The sequence below is a fragment of the Anoplophora glabripennis genome, unplaced genomic scaffold (assembly GCF_000390285.2).
Source record: "Anoplophora glabripennis isolate ALB-LARVAE unplaced genomic scaffold, Agla_2.0 scaffold223, whole genome shotgun sequence".
NCBI classification, from domain to species: domain Eukaryota; kingdom Metazoa; phylum Arthropoda; class Insecta; order Coleoptera; family Cerambycidae; genus Anoplophora; species Anoplophora glabripennis.
Window position 1 is genome coordinate 17,923 of NW_019416365.1, and position 19,779 is coordinate 37,701.

Genomic DNA, 19,779 nt, shown 5'->3' on the forward strand with positions numbered 1-19,779 from the left:
GATTTAAATTAAATACATGGCTATATGAGTTTGGCAATAAACGAAATTGCTTACCTACATTAATACGTTTTATGTTTTTACAACTGTTACTGATAAGTTACGTGGTGATTTTCAATTATATCAAAAGTTCAAAAGTTGACAATTTTCGTAATAAATATAATTTAACAAATTTATATATCCATACGTATTGGTGCTAAGTTTTTAACTATACAAAATCAAAATAGGTTAAGAAATACGAGACTCGCATTTTTTCTTTTTCATTTTGTCCTGAAAATTTCATATCGAGCACCAAATTTTTAGAATAATATCTTAGTTTATTGCAGTGACAACATGAGCGTGTCAACATCATTGCTTCCGCATTTTCTTTAAGTGTTGATAGATTCAGGCCCGGATCCAGAGGGGGTGGCGATGTGGCGATCGCCACCTCCAAAGCACAACATTTTTTAATGATTTTTAATTTCTCCAAACGACAACAGGCAGTTAGTCGATATTAATGCAAGTCCCCCTTCCTAACCTACACCTTACGTCATCAAAAAAATAACAACAACAACAACAGCAACAATAATAATAATAATAATAATAATAATAATAATAATAATAACAATAATAATGATAAAGAAGTGCTTTGCGCCACCCCCAAAACCAGTCTCTGGATCCGGGCCTGGATAGATTCACCCACTAAACTGACAGACAAGCGAAGCAAATAGCTACAATCTGTTAGAAGAAAATAATGTCTATTTGTATATTAAAAATAATTCACGAAATCGTCTCATTTGTGATAAATCGCTCAATCAGCCCTGTATGAACTATGACAATGGTTGTTTCCTCAAATTCGAGACTGAAGCGGCCTCTAATTCGAGTGTATGTGATGTAATGTGCAATTTCATTTTTATGTTAAAAAACAAACAAAAAATTTAAAATACTTTATGTCTACACTTCGGATATATTTAGCATTCGTTCTATTATCGAAAAATATGCCAAACATTGTGGGATATATGTTAAAATTAGTTTTATAAAGCAAAACATGTCTATTTTTAGTAAACGTAAAAAAATTACATACTCGTAGGTACGTGCAAATAACCAGTTTTCTTTAAATTCCTGTATTTTAATTATGTTATATAATATTATACCAAATTGTTTAATAGGTAATGCAACTAATAAAATAAAATAACGTAGTACCGATTTGAAGTATTAGTTTTAGTGCGAAGGCTTAAATCTTTGCAGGATCGGTGAGCCAACGTGTGTATTTTGCTGATTCTGTGCGATATAACCAGAGGTGTTGATAAACTAGTTCTAATTACTTGGTGAAAACTGCCAACTTTGCGTTTAACTTTTTTGCACATGATATGTTAAAGGTTCACAGAAATTAAATCTACATTTAACCCTTTTACGGAATACAAACGCATATAGGTATGTATTAATGGTATTCAAATCATTATACGGCAGTTTGGCAGCTGCGTTCATTTGTAACTTCATGTAATAATTAAACAATGTAAATAAGGATTTTATGCACGCAATAATGGCACGCAAAAATGAAAGTGGTTATATTTTAATAATGAAGCAACGAACCCATATCGTTTTTGGCAGATGATTGTTAAAAATACGTGGTATCAGCACGATGGTGCACCACCAGAGGGAGGGAGACAAGTAACTGCTTGGTTAAATGATCATTTCCCGAATAAATGGATAGATCAACAAGATCCAATAGCATGACTACCACGTTCGCAGATCTAAATTCTTTGGATTGATATTTATGGGGACATATGAAGCAGCTTGTCTACCATGTTGAAATCACTTTCCGTCAGTAGTTTTGTGAAAGAATTTAGGATGCTGCTAACCAGATAAGAAATGATCCAAATCTCATCCATAGAGTGACGGAATCTTTAGATTGCCGATTCGAGGCTTGCATTCGAGCCGAAGGTGGACATTTTGAACAATATGATTTCTTAATATGGTTAATAAATGTTAACTAATGTTTAAACTTTAAACACATCCATCATTTTTATTTATCAGGCTACTCTGATTGAAATCTGAAATTATATTTTTTAAATGCTTGTAACTTCTAAACAAAAACCATATAAAAAAAATTTTTAAAATTAACTCAGCTACCATCTGTCAAAGTTTGTCATAGAGCTTGTAGAACACCCTGTATAGACCTAAAAACAGTATGAGTCCCACGCTCCATTAGTGAAATATCACCACTTTAATTTTCGTGAGCCGTCAGTCTTTTTACGTTTGTTTAATATAAATTGTTTTCTTATAATTTAAAAAAACTAAAAATTTTAGCTGTTACTCTAAGAAGCAAAATACAAATGTAAAAATATTACACTAATTCAAGCGCCTATTTAGTAATGAGAAAAAAACACTTCCAACTACCGTGAACTGTTCATTCAGTTGACACGACATTTGACCTTCGCTCCAATTGATTCAATTTTCTCTAATTATTCGACATTCCAATGTATGTGTCGTATAACTACGAACTTAATCATTCGATGACAATTTAGATTAAAAAAAACCTACTAGTATATTCAATTTAAAACTAAAAGTGAGAGAAAAATAAGTTTTATAAAATATTTTTGTAAATGTGCATATTTATAAAAACCAAAATTTAAAAAATTATTTATCTTTAATGATTTAACACATTTTTTGTTACTGACTGCTGGGGGTCGCATAGTTTGTTTATCCTTAATCGACCCCATATAAAAAATATACAGTGTCCCCGAATGGGGTATCGCACTCTTATAAACTTTTTTATTGTTGATTTTTCGAGAAAAAATTATTCTTGATAAAAAGTTTGGTTTATGTTGGGACGCTATAGGCAGTAATCAAATATGTAATAAAACATACAGGGCGTCTAAAAAATTTCAAATGTGAAATTTTCCTTAAGCAAAGTGCCTTTACTTTTTGTTTTCGTTAAAAACTGTATTTAACAAAGTTGTTCGAGAACCTCAAGAAATGCTTAAAGATATGGGGTTTAGTTAGAAGAAGAATAATCACATTATGCAAATAAGAACACGCCGCAATTTTTACACACCATATAATTTCCATGGATATTTCCTTATCAATGTCAGAGTCAATATATTTATTTTTATTAACTATCCACCGAATAATTTTGATTAATAATGCTAATCCTGGAACAACGAATGGTGTTGTAAAGAATATTAAAAAGATAAAAAAAGGAATACAATGATAACGATGCTGCTACTGTTGTAGTTATGGACTCTGTATAAGACAATCCAAAGATGTCACTCAGGAAAAGGTTAGAAAACATAGATATCAGCAGATTCCATATTCAAAGAATTTTAGTATTCAATAAAATCTATCAATTCAAACCATAAATTGCTTGATGGACTTTTGTTTACAATGGGCCAGAAACTGATTGAAAACAGATTATTTCATCACAATATTTTATTTACTGACGAATCAACACACATGACGTGGTTTCCTTTCAAATGATATATACTGGACAAAAATAATCCAAACCTTCGATTGATGTTTTGTGTGGTATCATAAAATAATGGTCCTTACTTTTTGGAAGAAAATCTTAATCAAAATTTGTATTTGGAAATTCTTCAATAATTCTGTTTTGGCAGAACTAGATAGCGAAAATTTAGAGTTCAGAAGAAAACTAATATTTCAATGAAACGGATGCCCTACACATTCCAAACTTCTAGCGAGAAATTGGCTTGACGTTAACTTTCAGAAAAAGTGGATGTGACGCTATGGAATTACCTTGTCCTGCACGGACACCCGACTTGTCCCCATTAGATTATTTCTTATGGGGATAAGCTAAAGCAAGAAATGTATTTAAACGATTTTGACGATAACATTGATTTACTTCAGCCAAAAGTTCAGGAAGCTGTTGCCACTATAAACGAAGAAATAATCTCGTCTGTGGACAAGGAAAAAGATTAGGTAAAAATGTATTACTTGGAAGTTTACAAGTTGAATAGGACTTGCTTCATTGTTGTTGTTAATTCCAGGTCTAATTTGTTATTTCTGTTTTTTAATTAGAAAAGCTATATTTATTTGGTTCGCAGGCTACCGAAGCAGTAAATGGTAGAACAATTTCTCTGCCGATTGCCACGTTATTGGTTTAGGTTTCTGGACATTTCGAGACATATCGCTTTTTTCAAAAACTCGAAAACTTTCAGAGTTACTTCTGAGGCAGAGAGCGACTGTCGAAACATCAAGAAACCTAAACCGACGACTTGGCAACCAACCCAGAAATTGTTCTACCAAGCTATTTTTATATTATGTTAAATTTAACATAAAAGTTTACTTATTTTTTACAATTTCTGTCTGCTTCAAGATAAGCAAAACTTTTTATCAATAATAACTTTTTCTCGAAAAATCAACAATAAACATGTTTACAAGGGTGCGGTATATACACTAACAATAAACGAAAAGTAAAGACAAAGCAAACATGCATATAGATCTAACTAGACTAATCGCATGCATGCTATGATCACACAAGATTATCCACTTCCTTTGGACACTAATTACTGGTAGGTACGTACCTCTGAGCAGCCTACGACGGTAATTATCCGGTACCACCCGGAAGTGAGGGGGTGTGGCCCCTTGTCGTATTATCAACAGCATGATTGCTGGGGATCCACCAGCGGAGCGTCTTAGATTTTAGTATACATTCTTGTTAAATAATCGGTATACATCGATTACAACGAAGATTCTTACGTAATCGTCACACACCAGGGCGAAGGGTTAGTACACTGTACACTTTATATATTTACTTTCAGTTTATAGGGATGTTGTTATTAGTTGGTTCCCCAGGGTTGTTAGTGTAGTTATTATAGTTGATTTGTTACAGGTGTCCGTTGATAGGTCTTTACTGTTAGGGGAATAGATTGTTGTTGATCGTAAGCATTGTTATGGCGATGGCGGTAGAAAAATTAGAAATTACTTGATTAATTGTATATCTAATGGTTTATTAATGTTTAAAGATGATATTAAATAGTAAATGAGGGCAGAGTAATTAAAGGTAATTAATTAATATGCACCCAAACATGTAAATTCGGTTTATTCACAGGGAAAACTTTGAAGAGGTAAGAACTCATCGTAGAAACTAGTAACGTTAATCTTTTCAAGTAACTCTGCCCTTACGGGAAAAGCCAATATATCCATCAATACGTTGGGCTATAAACATCCATCTAAATTGTTTTTATTTTCATACGGGATTAAGCGTCATGCCATAAATTAACTGGAGGGTCATGTCTTTGCATCCAAATTTTGTGTGTACATCCGGAGCGCTCCGGAAGACGAAGCGGCTGTAGATTTTACGGTCAATGTTGCCGGCCGATAAGCCGTGTTATATGTACATTATCTCAAATTGATTGACAGTTATTATCTTCGAGTTGTCGATATAGATTATAGATGTTTTTGTTATTTATTTTTAATCTTTGAAACAACACATACGGCGTGTCGCAGATAGCTGAGATGACGCTTATTATTAGACACAAAAAAATATTGCTTGCTTGTTTGTGAAACAAAATCTGGAAATATGTATTTCAATATTGTAAAATCCAGTTAGCTCTGGAAAGATTTTTGCTCGATTGCACAAAGGCCTGCTTTGATAATCTGTTTATTTTATGTTTCTCTTTTATTTTCTTCTTTTCTCTCTCAAACATTATTAATACTTAATATACATACTTAATTCTACATTTTGAGAAACTTTTCTTAATAGAGTTTTTCGTATCGCGCACAGAAAATATTTTTAGGGAAAAAAACTTTAAATCGAACAAAAAATCAAAGTACGCCTAAGAAATTGAAATTTTGCATCAATAGGTACTGAGAAACATATCTTAAGGAGGTTTATCGGGTTTACTCAAATGCGCAGATGTACTTTAAATTTATATAGCGTATTACCCAGTGCTCCCTCTGTGCGTCATATTTTTTTGAATTTTTTTTGAATCTAGATTTTGAGATATTGTTGTTGAAAGTTGTTCATTTTAACATAGCTTTATATGGCGAAGATGGACGGTGCGGCTCTTTTTTTGCCCATAACTGTGAAAAAAATGTAGAAATTGTGAAACAAAACTTTTCCATAGATAGTACACAGTATTATCTTATTNAACATAGCTTTATATGGCGAAGATGGACGGTGCGGCTCTTTTTTTGCCCATAACTGTGAAAAAAATGTAGAAATTGTGAAACAAAACTTTTCCATAGATAGTACACAGTATTATCTTATTTTTGATGTAAAACTAATGTAAGTTTTGAACATAGTATAGCTGTATTAATTAGAAACAGATACCAATAATTGCATTTCTGTCTGACTTGAAGATTAATGTGGCAACGTCGCAATCAGCTGACATCAAGGAGGGAATACATTTGAAAGACTTGATAAAAACGAAATTTATTTCAAACATATACATTTTTCCTAAATCCCATGTACATTGTTATCAACAATAAATTATCCACAACAGATGATTTTTTGTAATGTTTTTAAAATCTAGATTAATTAAAAAAGACTAGGAAGCTGTGATATTGGTAAGAATAAAAAATACAGTTGATAAATCCTTTTAATATATTTAATGGTTTATAAAAACATCGTAATCATTACCCAGCAATATTTGGGTTACATAAAGTTTTCTTTACTTGATTAATATAATTAGTTATACTTGAGATAAAAGCATTTGTACGGAATAAAAAAGGAACATAAATATTTCTCAGCAAACTTTATATTAAAAAAATAGTTATAGTTGCAAAACTTTTGTAACACTACTAAAATAGAGATTAAAAACACGAACAGTGAGTAATATGTAATTTCTATCACAGAACCTTCAAAATTGCATCCAACATTTTTTTCGACTTGGACGAGAGACGGGTGCGAGTGTCATTTCATTTCTTTAGAACTAAATTAGCATAATTCTCGTTGTTTTACCAGTTCACTTGATTTACGGATTTTAAATAAAGGATACAAATCTTCGCGAGGATAATACGATATATTTGCTATATATAATAATTATATTGTACAATACATTTTTGAACGCGTACGCATCTTTACCCGAATTTGACCCGTAATATCTCCGATGTCCGAGGTCTGTAGGTTCGCAGTGTGTACAACTGCTAGTCAATTATTAGCGCTGTTGCCACATCTACATAGTCTTTATGCGTTCATTAAATATAATTTAAAACTACTTAAATATGATATTTTTATGTTTTTAATTAGTCAATATGTATGCTATGTGCATATATATGAGTAGATTTCTTTGCTATATAGATAATGTTTATCGCAAATAATTTCAATAGAATTTTTCAAATTGGCAGCGGGTTTTAGTCCCATAAGAAAAGCGTAGGACCCCCCTGCGCTCCTCACTTCCCTCGGACCCCGGTATACCTCCTTAATAACATTTTGCGATATCTCCACGAAAATATAATTTCATCCTAGGCCACATTTCAACATCAACATATGTATTTTGTTTCTTACAACAGTGATTTCACTTATGTGGGACACGCTTTATACAGGGCGTTTATTAAATACTTGTACAAACTTTAGAGGGTGAATCTGACTAATTTTAAGATAAAAAGTTGATATGAACATTGAACATGAGTCCGCAACGGCTTGGTTTTTGAGATACAGAGCGTTCAAAAAAAATTGTTTCAGCAATTATTATTGTAAATGTTATTAACTTATTTGTAGAAGTAGTTTAGTCTTAGTCTTGTAAATGATCTAAGTGTGTCACATCGCAATATAATCAATAAAAGACACATTTTTCACTTGTTTTTCAAAAACTCTTTCAACTTACAAAATTCCAGCGCAGATTTAACTTAAAACCCGTTTTTTTTACAAAACGGCTGCTTTCAGCGACAAATACTAAGAGTACCTTTTATAGGTAAAATTGAATGGAGAATAGGTATGTATAGTCAAAAATGACATACAGTGCAACACAAAAAAGTAATGGTTATTTAAATCCAGTACAATCTGTATCTAGCACCCTCTAACATTAAACAAAAAACTAAAAATTTAAGTTTCTGATCATCAATATTCCCAGTTTCCCGAATTTCATCAAATTGCCGTGTTATTGAACAAAAATATAATAAAAATATCAAACAAATTTTTTTTTGGACGCTTTGTATCTCAAGAACCAAGCCGTTGCAGACCCATGTTCATATGATCTTTTTATCCTAAAACTAGTCAAAGATTCACCCTTCAAAGTTTGTACAAGTACTTAATAAACACCCTGTAATTGTACATTTTTAAAAGACGCAGTTACTATATTTTCCGTGCAATTATTCATTACAAGAAAGTTGGTACCTACTTTTATAGAGGTTCTGCTTTGTTAATTACGTATTTGTAAAGCAAGTTTTACATTTGTGACACCAACAACCAACCTACTTATTTGCGTGATATTTTTATAAAATGATGTGTTATTCTGTACGTATATCAGGCATGTATTCTGTTAAATGGTTTACAAGCATGTAGCACATATTTTACATTAGAATCTACGCAAATTTTTCACAGACATGTTTAATTTTTAACATTTTAACTCTAGATTTTAGAAAACAAGTAGTGGGATGGGTTAAAAATTTCAACTTGTTCTTTATACACAAGCTGATAAGATATGAAGTTGTTAGAACAATTATTCAAACAATGATTTCTCCACATTAAAACTGATCCTTTTGAAATGTTCTACAATTATATATATGCAGAGGTGCGGCTTGGAATAACAATGGCATGGAAAACCCATACACGATCACTGTTGGCAATAAAGATTAGTTTTTGTTGATATTGATATCTATGACTATGTTTTTTTTATAATTTTAAACTAAAGTTATGAAGGTAAGTAGACTGAGTAAGGTACTGCAGCAACGATTCTGCACTGGGAGACATATCTTTTAGAAAAAAAAAAAAAATAACTTCTACTTTCTCTTCATATTTAAAATGTAAAAACAGGAATTGGATGTCTCACCATTCCTCGCTTTTTACTTTCAACTTTTCAAATATAAAACAAATCTCTAAGTAAAAGTTCGAACACCTTCTTATTCATATACATATTAATATTCTAATATTTTACACAACATTTTTATCCCTTACACAATGTACATACAACATATGGTCAAAGTCTTGTTGGTTATTATTATTATATTACTGACATATATAGGGTGTTTCAGGATTAAGTCGACAAACTTTAAGGAGTATTCCTCATAAAAAAATAAGAAAAAATATCAAGTATAATTTTTTTCCAGAGACGCTTCATTTTCGAAATATAGGGCGTTAAAAATTTCAAAAAAAATCGAATTTTTTAAATAACTTCTAAATGAAGAAGGCTATTTAAGCCCAATTTGGCATGACACATCTTCTTATAAGATACCATTTTTCCATAGAATTAGAAGTCCCGCAAGCAACCAGTGGTGGAGTTATGGGGACTCAGACTCTAAATTGTAAAAAAAAATTAATACGGCCCTACTGAAAATAAAAAATGATGCTGTGTTTAGAGAAAGAACAGTTTGTTATTGACAAAAAGTGTACATTCACTTTTTTCTCAGTTTTATAGTTTTATGGCAACATTGATTTCGGAAGAGTACTTCTGGATTCTGTCGATAAACTTTAAAATGAACCTCAACAAAAATTTTCGAATAGGCTGCTGTCAAGCAATGTTAATTTGACGGTTTAAATGTTATTTTGCGAATTGTTGCATAAATTATCCATTAGATAAAGCGTTCAAACTAATAATAAAAATAAGTTTAATAATGCCGTCCATGTTTTCGAACAATGCATCTGCTGATATGGTTTTTGTATATGGTTTTTGGGATGGAAATGCTACGGCGGCTCGCCGTGAATATGCAGTAAGATTTTCTCATCGCAGACTACCAGCAAAGGAAACATTTTCAACGACATTCGGTCGTCTCAGACAAACTGGGTCTTTCGGTATTCATACTTATGCTGAAGACATTTTGACCCACTTTAGGACGAAGTAAAATCGAATACTATTTTAAACCATTTCGATGAAAATCCATCCACAAGTGTCAGAAGGTATTTCGTCAAATTCCATTTTTGGAGGACTCTTCGGGCTGATGGACGCCATGCGTACCATATCCAGCGTGTGCAACATTTATTGTCTCGGGACATACGATGCAAGCGCGTGTTTTGTGACTGGATGTTAAACCAAGCAGATAATGATGATCAGTTTACGCAAAAAGTATAATGTGGACAGATGAGCCAACATTTACTCGAAGGGGAATTTTAAACCAAAGGAACAACCATATTTGGTCCTATGGGAATCCATGGGCGGCAAGGGTGGGTGTATTGGACAACACTATAGTTGGTCCGTACTTCCTTCCGCATCGGATAAATGCTGACATGTTTAACGAGTTCCTTGAAAATGGTTTTCAAGATCTGTTAGAAGATGTTCCGCTTAATACTCGAATGAACAGTTGGTTTCAACTAGATGGTTGTCCTGCCATTATGGTAGAGGTTCTAGGGGATGCTTAAACATTTAATTATCCCAGGATATGGATTGGTCGTCGAGGACCTGCAGCGTGGCCCGCACGTTCACCGGACTTGACACCGATGGATCATTTCGTTTGGGGTGCTATTAAACAAAAAGTCTACGAGGTGCCAGTTGATACCCTAGAAGATTTAAGACAGCGTATAGTCCAAGCGTGTCGAGAATTAACTCCAATTCAGTGTCCATCGGCCACTACCTCTATAATTAGAAGATGTCGTGCTTGTCTACAGTCCGGAGGCGCCCATTTTGAACAAAATATTTTTTAAATCATTTAATTTTTGATTCACTTTTCGCTTTGTCTAGGTATAATATTAATTGGTATTTTTTTGGTTGTTTCAATTTACAAATCAATTTTCATGTATTGTTTGCCATCTTATTTTATTTAAAAGTACACAACACAAGTAAATGAAGCGACTACAAACTGCCTGAAAAAATTTAGGAGTATTGCAAGGGTCGTTAAGTTGTCGCATTACGACATAGTCACATTAGATGTTAGGTACTTAAATATTTATGTTATTTTCATCAACATTTTTTTTCTAAAAAAACACCCTACATCTTAAAAACGAGCATCTCCTAAATAATTTTAATACTATTGGTTAAACCCAAGGGAAGGGGAGACAAAAAGGCTTATTTGACTTACACATATTCGAGACTAAGACCAATTTTAATAGGTACTACATATATTTTTTTAGGTTTTATGACGAACATCTTCTAAAGTTTATCGAAAGAATCCATAAGCACCCTTCCAAAAAATCAATTTTGCCATGAAACTATAAGAGTTAGTGAAAAAAGTGAATGTACATTTTTTGTCAATAACAAACTGTTTTATCTAAAAACAGCATCATCTTTTATTTTCAGTAGGGCCGTATTAATTTTTTTTATAATTTAATGAGTCTGAGTCCCCATAACTCCGCCACTGGTTGCTTGCGGGACTTCTACTTCTTCTACTTCTCATAAGAAGATGTGTCATGCCAAATTTGGCTTAAATAGCCTTCTTCATTTAGAAGTTATTTAAAAAATTCTATTTTTTTTAAAATTTTTAACGCCCTATGTATATTTCAAAAATTAAGCGTCCCTGGAAAAAAAATTATACCTGATTTTTTCTTATTTTTTTATGAGGAATATCCTTAAAGTTTGTTGACTTAATCCTGAAACACCCTGTATAATATGTTATTTGTATGAAAATCAGGCGCGCTTGCGTGTTAACTATGATTACTACGCTCAATAAGTTATCTAGTTACCTTTGATGGAAAAAATGCTAGAAAAAATGTACCTATTCACCCTGAGGTGTCCTCTGGTTCTAATAAAGCATCGGATTAAGACACTAATAAGAATAATTGCTATTATAATAGAGATTATCTTAGCAAAAGTTTCTTATTACTCGTACTTCCCTCAGTATGAATTTCTGAGGAATTATTACAAGCAATCTTTGCCATAGGTGACTTGTTTAGCAGAGTCGAACACAGCAAAGCCAATAATAAGTCACATTTGGTATTGTTTGCTAATTTATTAATAAGATTTCTTTTGTATGCGCTATATGTAGGTTATGCATGCGTCCGTGCATTAAAGACGTGACATTACTTTTTAACGATTGCGACATATGATCACGTTGGTAGGTAATAAGCTTTTACCTAGGCCTTTGCCAATGCTGCCTGTAAAATTATTAATATATTTTATCATTGTTATGGAATAGTCGGTCCTTGTATGGCCTGACGGAGATAGGAGTTAGTCAAAAGTGATAAATTATTTAAAATGTGACGTTAACAAAATAAGTTACTTAAAGAATGCCATGAAAAGTGAAATAAGTGATTATTGTTATACTTAAATAAAAAAAACAAATAAATTCAACTTTCCGGAGATCATGTTTTAAGTAGATTAGATAAAATAGTATATCTATAGGAAAATCCGATCTTCAGAGAAGTTATATATTTATTATCTTTATATTTTAAGCATTTTTTAGTGAAGTTGAAATATTTATCTAAAACTTATACAGGGTGTTTCAGAAAACATGGGCCAACGCTCGGGAGCAGATTCCTAACTTAAATATAAGATTATTTTTTCATATCAACATGGGTCCGATTTCGTTGCTTGCCAATAAGTCCGGTCATGTAATTCATGTTCAACATAATAATGCCTAGGAACGTGTATTCGGTTGTAAATAGTTAGTAGTCCAAATTTCATTTAATTCCCTCAAGTGGAAATCAAAATTTTTAGAAAAAATATATTTTATTTTAAAACCCCGAACGTTGGCCCATATTTTCTGAAACACCCTGTATAGGTAAAAATTACTTATTTTTTATAATATGTATTTGGAATCACTATAATATGTCTAACAAACTTTGTGAAGTATTTTAACTCTATAAAATCGGATTAGATTAGAAGAAAATATTTTAGTTCATTGGACAATTATATTATACAGGGTGTTTCAGGAGATGTACATACTCCAGTATGTTATTCTACGTTCAATTTTAAGCAAAATATTTCCAGACTTAGGTCTGGAAACGCTTCGTTTAGGATATAGGTACAAGATGTCAAATTTAAAAAAAAAATAATTACATTTTCTTTAATAACTCTTGACTACTTTGAGTTAAATTCATAATATTTTGCATGCGGAGGTTTCTTGGGACGGGAAATTCAAATTTTATGGACAATTGGCTGTATCTCCCAGAGGGCGCCATAAGTAACCATTAGGATCCTTTTAAATCGCTTCAACTTTTTTGTGCCACAGTGTATGTCATTTCGGAATAGAAAAACATTTTCTCCTGTCTTTTCTACTTAGATTATAAACACCTCATCCAGTCTCCAGGAGCAGCTGTTTCCGTTAAAAACTCATCTAAAGATGAGGATGCATACAAAATATGTATTAGTGATAATTATGTATCAGTTTCGACAGTAAAAAAGCATCATTGGAACTAGTTGACGATTAGCATTGATCTATTCACAAAATTTTTGTGAATTGCAAAAAAAATCTCCAAACAAAATGTACAAAACCTGACAATAACTTTCGATTCACTCATGCGTTTTAGAGTATTGATGACATCAAAACCAATGCGTCACAAACTCTAAAGGGCATTTGAAGCTATCCAGGACTACTTCGCGAAATGGAAACACCGCTGGGGAGTATGTCCAGTAAGTGTTATAACAACTTGCCTCCACATTTTAGACACTATTCAATTTTTAATTTTAAAAAGAAAACAAAAGAATTTGTGTATCATATGGGCAGCTAATTATTATCAGGAAACGGATTCTGCCAGGTTTCGGATTTCACTTGGGATCATTTATTGTTAGCATTTTGTTAGTATTATTAACGTATAATTAGTATTTTTTGATTTGTTCTTTATTATGTAATGTTTGTATTTGTTTTTTATTATATAATTTTTGTTATAGCTATAATTATTGTGTAAATTTAAATTAATTTAAGGTTAAATTGAAAAGCAGCCTTCGGCTGATACTTCACCTTTTCATTCAGAGACAATGAATAAACACCATTTATTATTATTATTATTATTATTATTATTATTATTATTATTATTATTATTATTATTACTATTATTAATATTTTTATNATTATTATTATTATTACTTTGAAGGAGAGAAGGTCCAGTAATGTCTAAATTAATAATAAAGGCTTCGTAGGTGTATAGAGTTTATTGTGGTTAAGACTAGCGTACTTTTATTATTAGTTGTTAACTTTTTATTTGTAATTAACATGAACAAACCATGTAATATTGTTATTAACAGATTACATGTACCTACCTAACAATTAATTGTACGAAAATAATTTTAAACTAAACATAAATTCTTTAATTGGATTCTATTGGATTGATTTAGCAATGGGTTAAATAATTAAGTACATGATTTTATGTAGACAGCAATACCCGTTCTTCGATAGACCAAAAAACGTACTTACGGTGGATTTTACATGATTCTCGCTCTCGATAACGGTATTCCGATCACGCGATTAGAATGAAAAACAAAAAAATTGAGTGTTTTGTGCTCTCTTATAGATGCGGTTTAATGGAACTGAATTGCGAGTTCATCTAGAGATAAATAGAGTCTTAGCAGTCTGCAGGATTTGCAATTAATACCCGATGACAACTGAATACAGAGCCATAATTTTCTATATAAGGGAGAGAGAAAAAAATGAATTATTTTCACTAATTGATACTATGGTGATAATAATAACCAGAATAGTCGGCTTATTTTCAAATATTTTTTTTTTATTAAACGTAAGAGTAAAGTAAGGTAAAATATTAAAATTATGAGAACAATTTTCCTATAAGTTACGCATCAAATTGAAACCTACTTTTATATTCAAAATTTCATAATTTACAGTCGATTCATTGCTTATTGCATATTTATTTGTCATTACTGTGCACCGAAACGCATAAAAATAATCTATTGCAATTTAAACCAGTAGTTCTCAACTTTTTCCGTTAGCGGACTACCAAATAACGGTACCAATAAAATAATAAAGAAATAAAGAAAACATATACAAAAAACGAAATAAATCACTTTTCTATTTTAAATTGTTACTACCTACGTACAAGTCGATATAAAAATTTAATTCCCCGCCTATGTTTTTTGACGTCAATGATGACTGATTAGTACCTACTCCAGACCGGATCCTAGTAAAAAGCGATTTGATGCTGCTTTTCAATTCGTCACTGCAAACTTATTTCAAGTCAGGTTCTAATTTTTAAAATTGAGAGTATAGAAACTGTTTTTTCGCATAAATATGTATGCAGGTAGTGTCAAAATTTAACAAACTTCATAGCGTTCTTGTTAAAATTCTGGATATTAATTGTTCATTGAAAACCAGAATTCTACAAGTTTTATATTTAAAGTTTGATACTTGTATTATATCAGAAAAAAGCTTGCTTAGAACTTGTTTCTCTTTAATATTTTCTATGAAAATTTATCAATATAAATTTTCTTTCTCCTTTTGTTCCGAAAAATATTGAAAAAATACTGTTATGTCTCATTTATATTCTAAAATTAACCTAAATTATTAAATATTGATTGGATATTTATCTGATCCTTAACTTGCATAATGTATTATTGCATTTTAAGTATATATTTCTATTAAATTCTTACATTTTTCTGAATTTGAGCCGAAACAGAGTTCTTTAACAAGAAATATTTTTTTTATAAAGTGAAAAATAAGTCATCTCTCTTTTTCGTCCGTGGACACCCAGTAAGTTAAAAAGTCAACTTATATTTTACTTTAATACAGTGTCCGAAAATTCACATCCAAAATTTGAATTTTGTGCCATTTGTGCGGTAGACAGCGTGACAGCTGACAGTTCAGCATTATTAAAAATGAGCGCTACAGGAAAGATCAACGCGTTTTCGTTGTTGACAAATATTTTAAGGTTTGGCAGCTACAGTTCCCAAAATATGGTCGGAATAGTGATTTAACTTCATCCACTGTGAAGAGATTAATTGAAAAATTCGGGAAGACTGGATCAATTAGTTATTTTAAATACTCTGGCCGTCTTTCAACAAGTCGTTCAACACATAACATGGAAGCAGTTCGTGAGAGTGTTGCTGAGAGTTCAGGATCATCAATTCGGCACCAATTGAGTCAAGAACTGAAGTATACTGACCACGCAGAGCGAGGAGAATTTGTTGAATGGATTATGGAATAAGTGGATACTGATTTTTCGAACAAACTCATCTTTAACGATGAGGCTCATTTTCATTATGACAGCTTCGCTAATCGACAAAATGGTCGCATTTGGGGTTCAGAAAATCCACGATTGTTGAGGATTTTGGGCTGGAGGCACCATCGGGCTATTCTTCTTCGAAAATGCGGCTGGTCAGGCAAAAGCATTTAATGCTGCTCGCTATCGAGACATGATAATCCAGTTTTTTGTGTCTAAAATGCAAGATATGGCTGTAGAGGACATGTGGTTTCAACAAGACGGTGCCACATGCCATACAACCCGAGAAACAATTCAATTACTGCGTGAGTAATTTCCTGGTCGTGTAATTTCCCGTTTTGGTAACCAGAATTGGTCGTCCAGATCATGCGATTTAACGCCGCTGGCCTTTTTTCTTTGGGCTTTTTTGATGTGTAAGGGTAAGGTTTATGCTAACAAACCCACGACCACGCACACCTTCAAGGAGAAAATTGAGCGCTGTATCAAAGAAATTCAGTTGCATTGATGCAAAACAGTCATGGAAAATTCGACAGAAGTGTGCGTATGTGCCAGCGAAGCCTTGGAGGCCATTTACCAATAAATTAACCAATTAACAACAAAAAATTTACAATTTTTTAATTATAAACCTGCGTTTTCTGTCAAAATTACTTTTTGTGTGAATTTTGGGACACCCTTTAGATAGACATATTGGAAACATTCGTCTCCTCATCTTAATCATAATAAAAAGTCGTTTACGACTCAATCGAATCGATTTTTTATGAAGTCGTGCGGCCTTCGTACCTGCCTGCGTTATTCATTTATCCTAGAGGCACGTGGGCGTCCCATAATGCATTATTTGGCCGTATTCAAACGCCGCCGATCGCGATTATTCTTAATTTAGCCGTTTATTGAGGAGACAAGCCGGGCGCCAGCGTTTATGTCCCTCTCGGCTTAATCTTATTTCATTGGCGCGTCCTGCGTGTTCGTGTCTTTCGCGGCTTCTAATTTCTCATCTAAGAAGGCGCGGCATCCATTGTGCCGTACACAAAGAACTGTTTGCGTTGAAATAACCGGGAAAATTACCTGAATATGGCTTAATTATCTTTTATCACCAACGTCAGTCGCTTCTATAAGCGCTAGAGAGCGAGGTGTACGAAGTGCGATTTCTTCAACCTTTTTCCATTTAAGCAGCTCGACTTTCATTTGTCACCTAGAAAGTATTTAATAGAGATAAGTAGAACCCGTCTTTTCTTTACATAATCTTTTCGGTTTCGGATTTCACTGATGATCAGACTACATTCTTCACCGCGATCGAATTTATTCGCCTGTTAGGAAACAGATATTTGTAAATGAAATCTCTGCGTTAAATGAAGATATCTAAATGCTGTCTAGGTGTTTTCGTGTCGACGTGACGAGTTATTATGTAAGAAATAATGACAAGCACGGAACATGGATTACGAAAATATGACGCAGCTGAACTGGCGCATAAAAAAAGAATATAAGAATGATATAGTGACAGGTACCTGCTGACTATGTCACAGTACTTTTCAAAATAAGTAGTTTTTCATACGAACGTTTTCACAACAATTTCCCCTCTTCAACATACAGGGTGATATACTCTGCGAACCATTAGAAATTTGTGAATACACTTACCACTGTTTTCCTAAGTGATTCAAAAAGGTATCACTAAGTTTGCCTTGTATGCGGTTTTCTGCATTTAAGAATATATTAAATACAGCTATATTCAATCATTTGTTCAACTTCCTTTGAACGGAAATAAATTTCACCAGGAACTTATTCTTTACTAACTTCGATTATTATATAATTGCATTCAATAAAGTTTATAATAAAATTACGACTACAGTGATATACAGGGTGATTCACAACTTATCCAAAAAAAATTGGGAATAGATGCAGCATCAGAAATGAAGTTCAATATCGTAAAAAATTTTTTGTAACATCCATATAATATCCGAGAAAAAAATTATTGAAGTTGTAGTACTTTCAACCATTACATAGCTGGGCAACTGTAGTCTCTAGCGTCATTCGCAATATGCGTGGACTCAGCAACTCCGAATATTGAAATCCGATTGTACAATCGTCGTTGTGATAGTGTTTACAATAGTTTTTTAGTAGTAAATGTCAAAAATGGCTTGCGTGTATAGCAACTCGGAGTTGATGGATATCGTTTTAATTTATGGTGAACCAAGACAACATTTGTATTATGGTGAACATTTGTGTTATTATGGTGAAGCAAGACAATATTTGTGTTAGTTCGTTCCGGTTGAACTGAAAATTGATCAAATTAAGTATTTCTAATGCATTTCTATATTATTTTGTGTAAAAAAATGCAGGGTGTTTTATATTTTCCTAAAAGATCGATATTTCAATATCTTTTTAACTAGATGTTCAACCGTTCTTCCAATTCTGCAGGACTTTTTACATCTTAACAATAAAGGAATTGCAATAAAAAGAATATTATGAAAAAGGTCGATTTGCTGTAAATATGATATACTTAAATATGAAAAAATATCAGTAGACGTTTCTCATTTAAAATTAAACATTTTGTGGAAAGATGTGGAATACTTGTCGCCAATATTAATGACTCGTTTACAATGAATATTGACAAATCGTTTACGTCTACGCCCGAGATAATGCAATCGTTCATTGGTTGAATTGGTCCTGTGAAAAATTACACCAATCACAGCCGGTGGAAAATAATGTTGTGTTTTAATGTAATCTTGATCTTATTGTTTTAATAATTTTTAATTTTACAGAAAGGACCCCGCAACTATCCTTATGGAAAACCGGTCCTGGCCGAATGGTAAACTTTGCCGAATGATAGTCCTCAATGTGTCGATCAAAAAAGTCCATGGGACCTAGGTCTGAAAAACTACTGTTCTGAAGCTACAGCCTTTTGAAGTTATCGAACCCACGTGCTCGATGACCATCAAGTCCAATGATTTACAGGCGAGTAAAAGCAAATATTTCTTTACCAAGCTGGCTGATTCTTGATGTATTTTCGTGTGTTGAATGCGAATCGGTGGTCAAAATAGCTGTATCATCCTTCAGTCTTCAGAAAATCGGTGAAGCACCTATTGAAGAACAGCCTCATGTAACTAGTGCTCAGGTAACTAGTGGTTTCTGGGCTTTGCTAGACATCAAGTTAATGTTGCTCATTAAGCATCCAACAGAAATCAACAGAATCTAAAAATAGAGATTATTGAACCTGAATTGAACCCGAGCTTACCTTAATCGGTCAGATCGAGCGTGTTCTTGCCTTAACTAGTCGGATCAAATCTAATCTCATCTCAATCTGTTGTATTGAACCTTGATTAATTAGTTAACTAAAATCCAATTGAATTCAGATCGGTAATTCTAGGGAATCATAAAATTTTACATTTTCGAGTTCTGTTAATAAATTATGGATGTGATGATAAATTATTTTAAATTCTGAAATACTAGGTACTTGGTATTTATAACCTTGGAATTCTGGGTGTTTCCAAAATGTAATACATCGATAATTGCTAAGGTTTTAATTTAATTTATTTATTTAATTTTAAATTTTTCTTTTATTTTGGTTTTTTGTAATATTATTATTATTATTACTATTATTATTAATTTATTATTATTATTATTATTATTATTATTATTATTATCGTTAT

General features: G+C 32.3%; 1 protein-coding gene across 7 annotated transcripts in view; it reads right to left on the reverse strand.

Moving 5' to 3' along the window:
• LOC108906959 overlaps positions 1-19,779 on the reverse strand; it is a 90,595-nt gene that overhangs the window by 15,387 nt on the left and 55,429 nt on the right. For 2 of the 7 annotated variants that reach the window (XM_018710414.1, XM_018710413.1), the window contains exon 2: positions 4,521-4,849. The exons of the other annotated variants lie outside the window; for them this stretch is intronic. In XM_018710414.1, coding sequence (XP_018565930.1) covers positions 4,521-4,602 — 82 coding nt within the window. In that variant the 5' untranslated portion in view covers positions 4,603-4,849. The remainder of the gene's footprint in view (positions 1-4,520; positions 4,850-19,779) is intronic. 7 annotated transcript variants of the gene reach the window in all.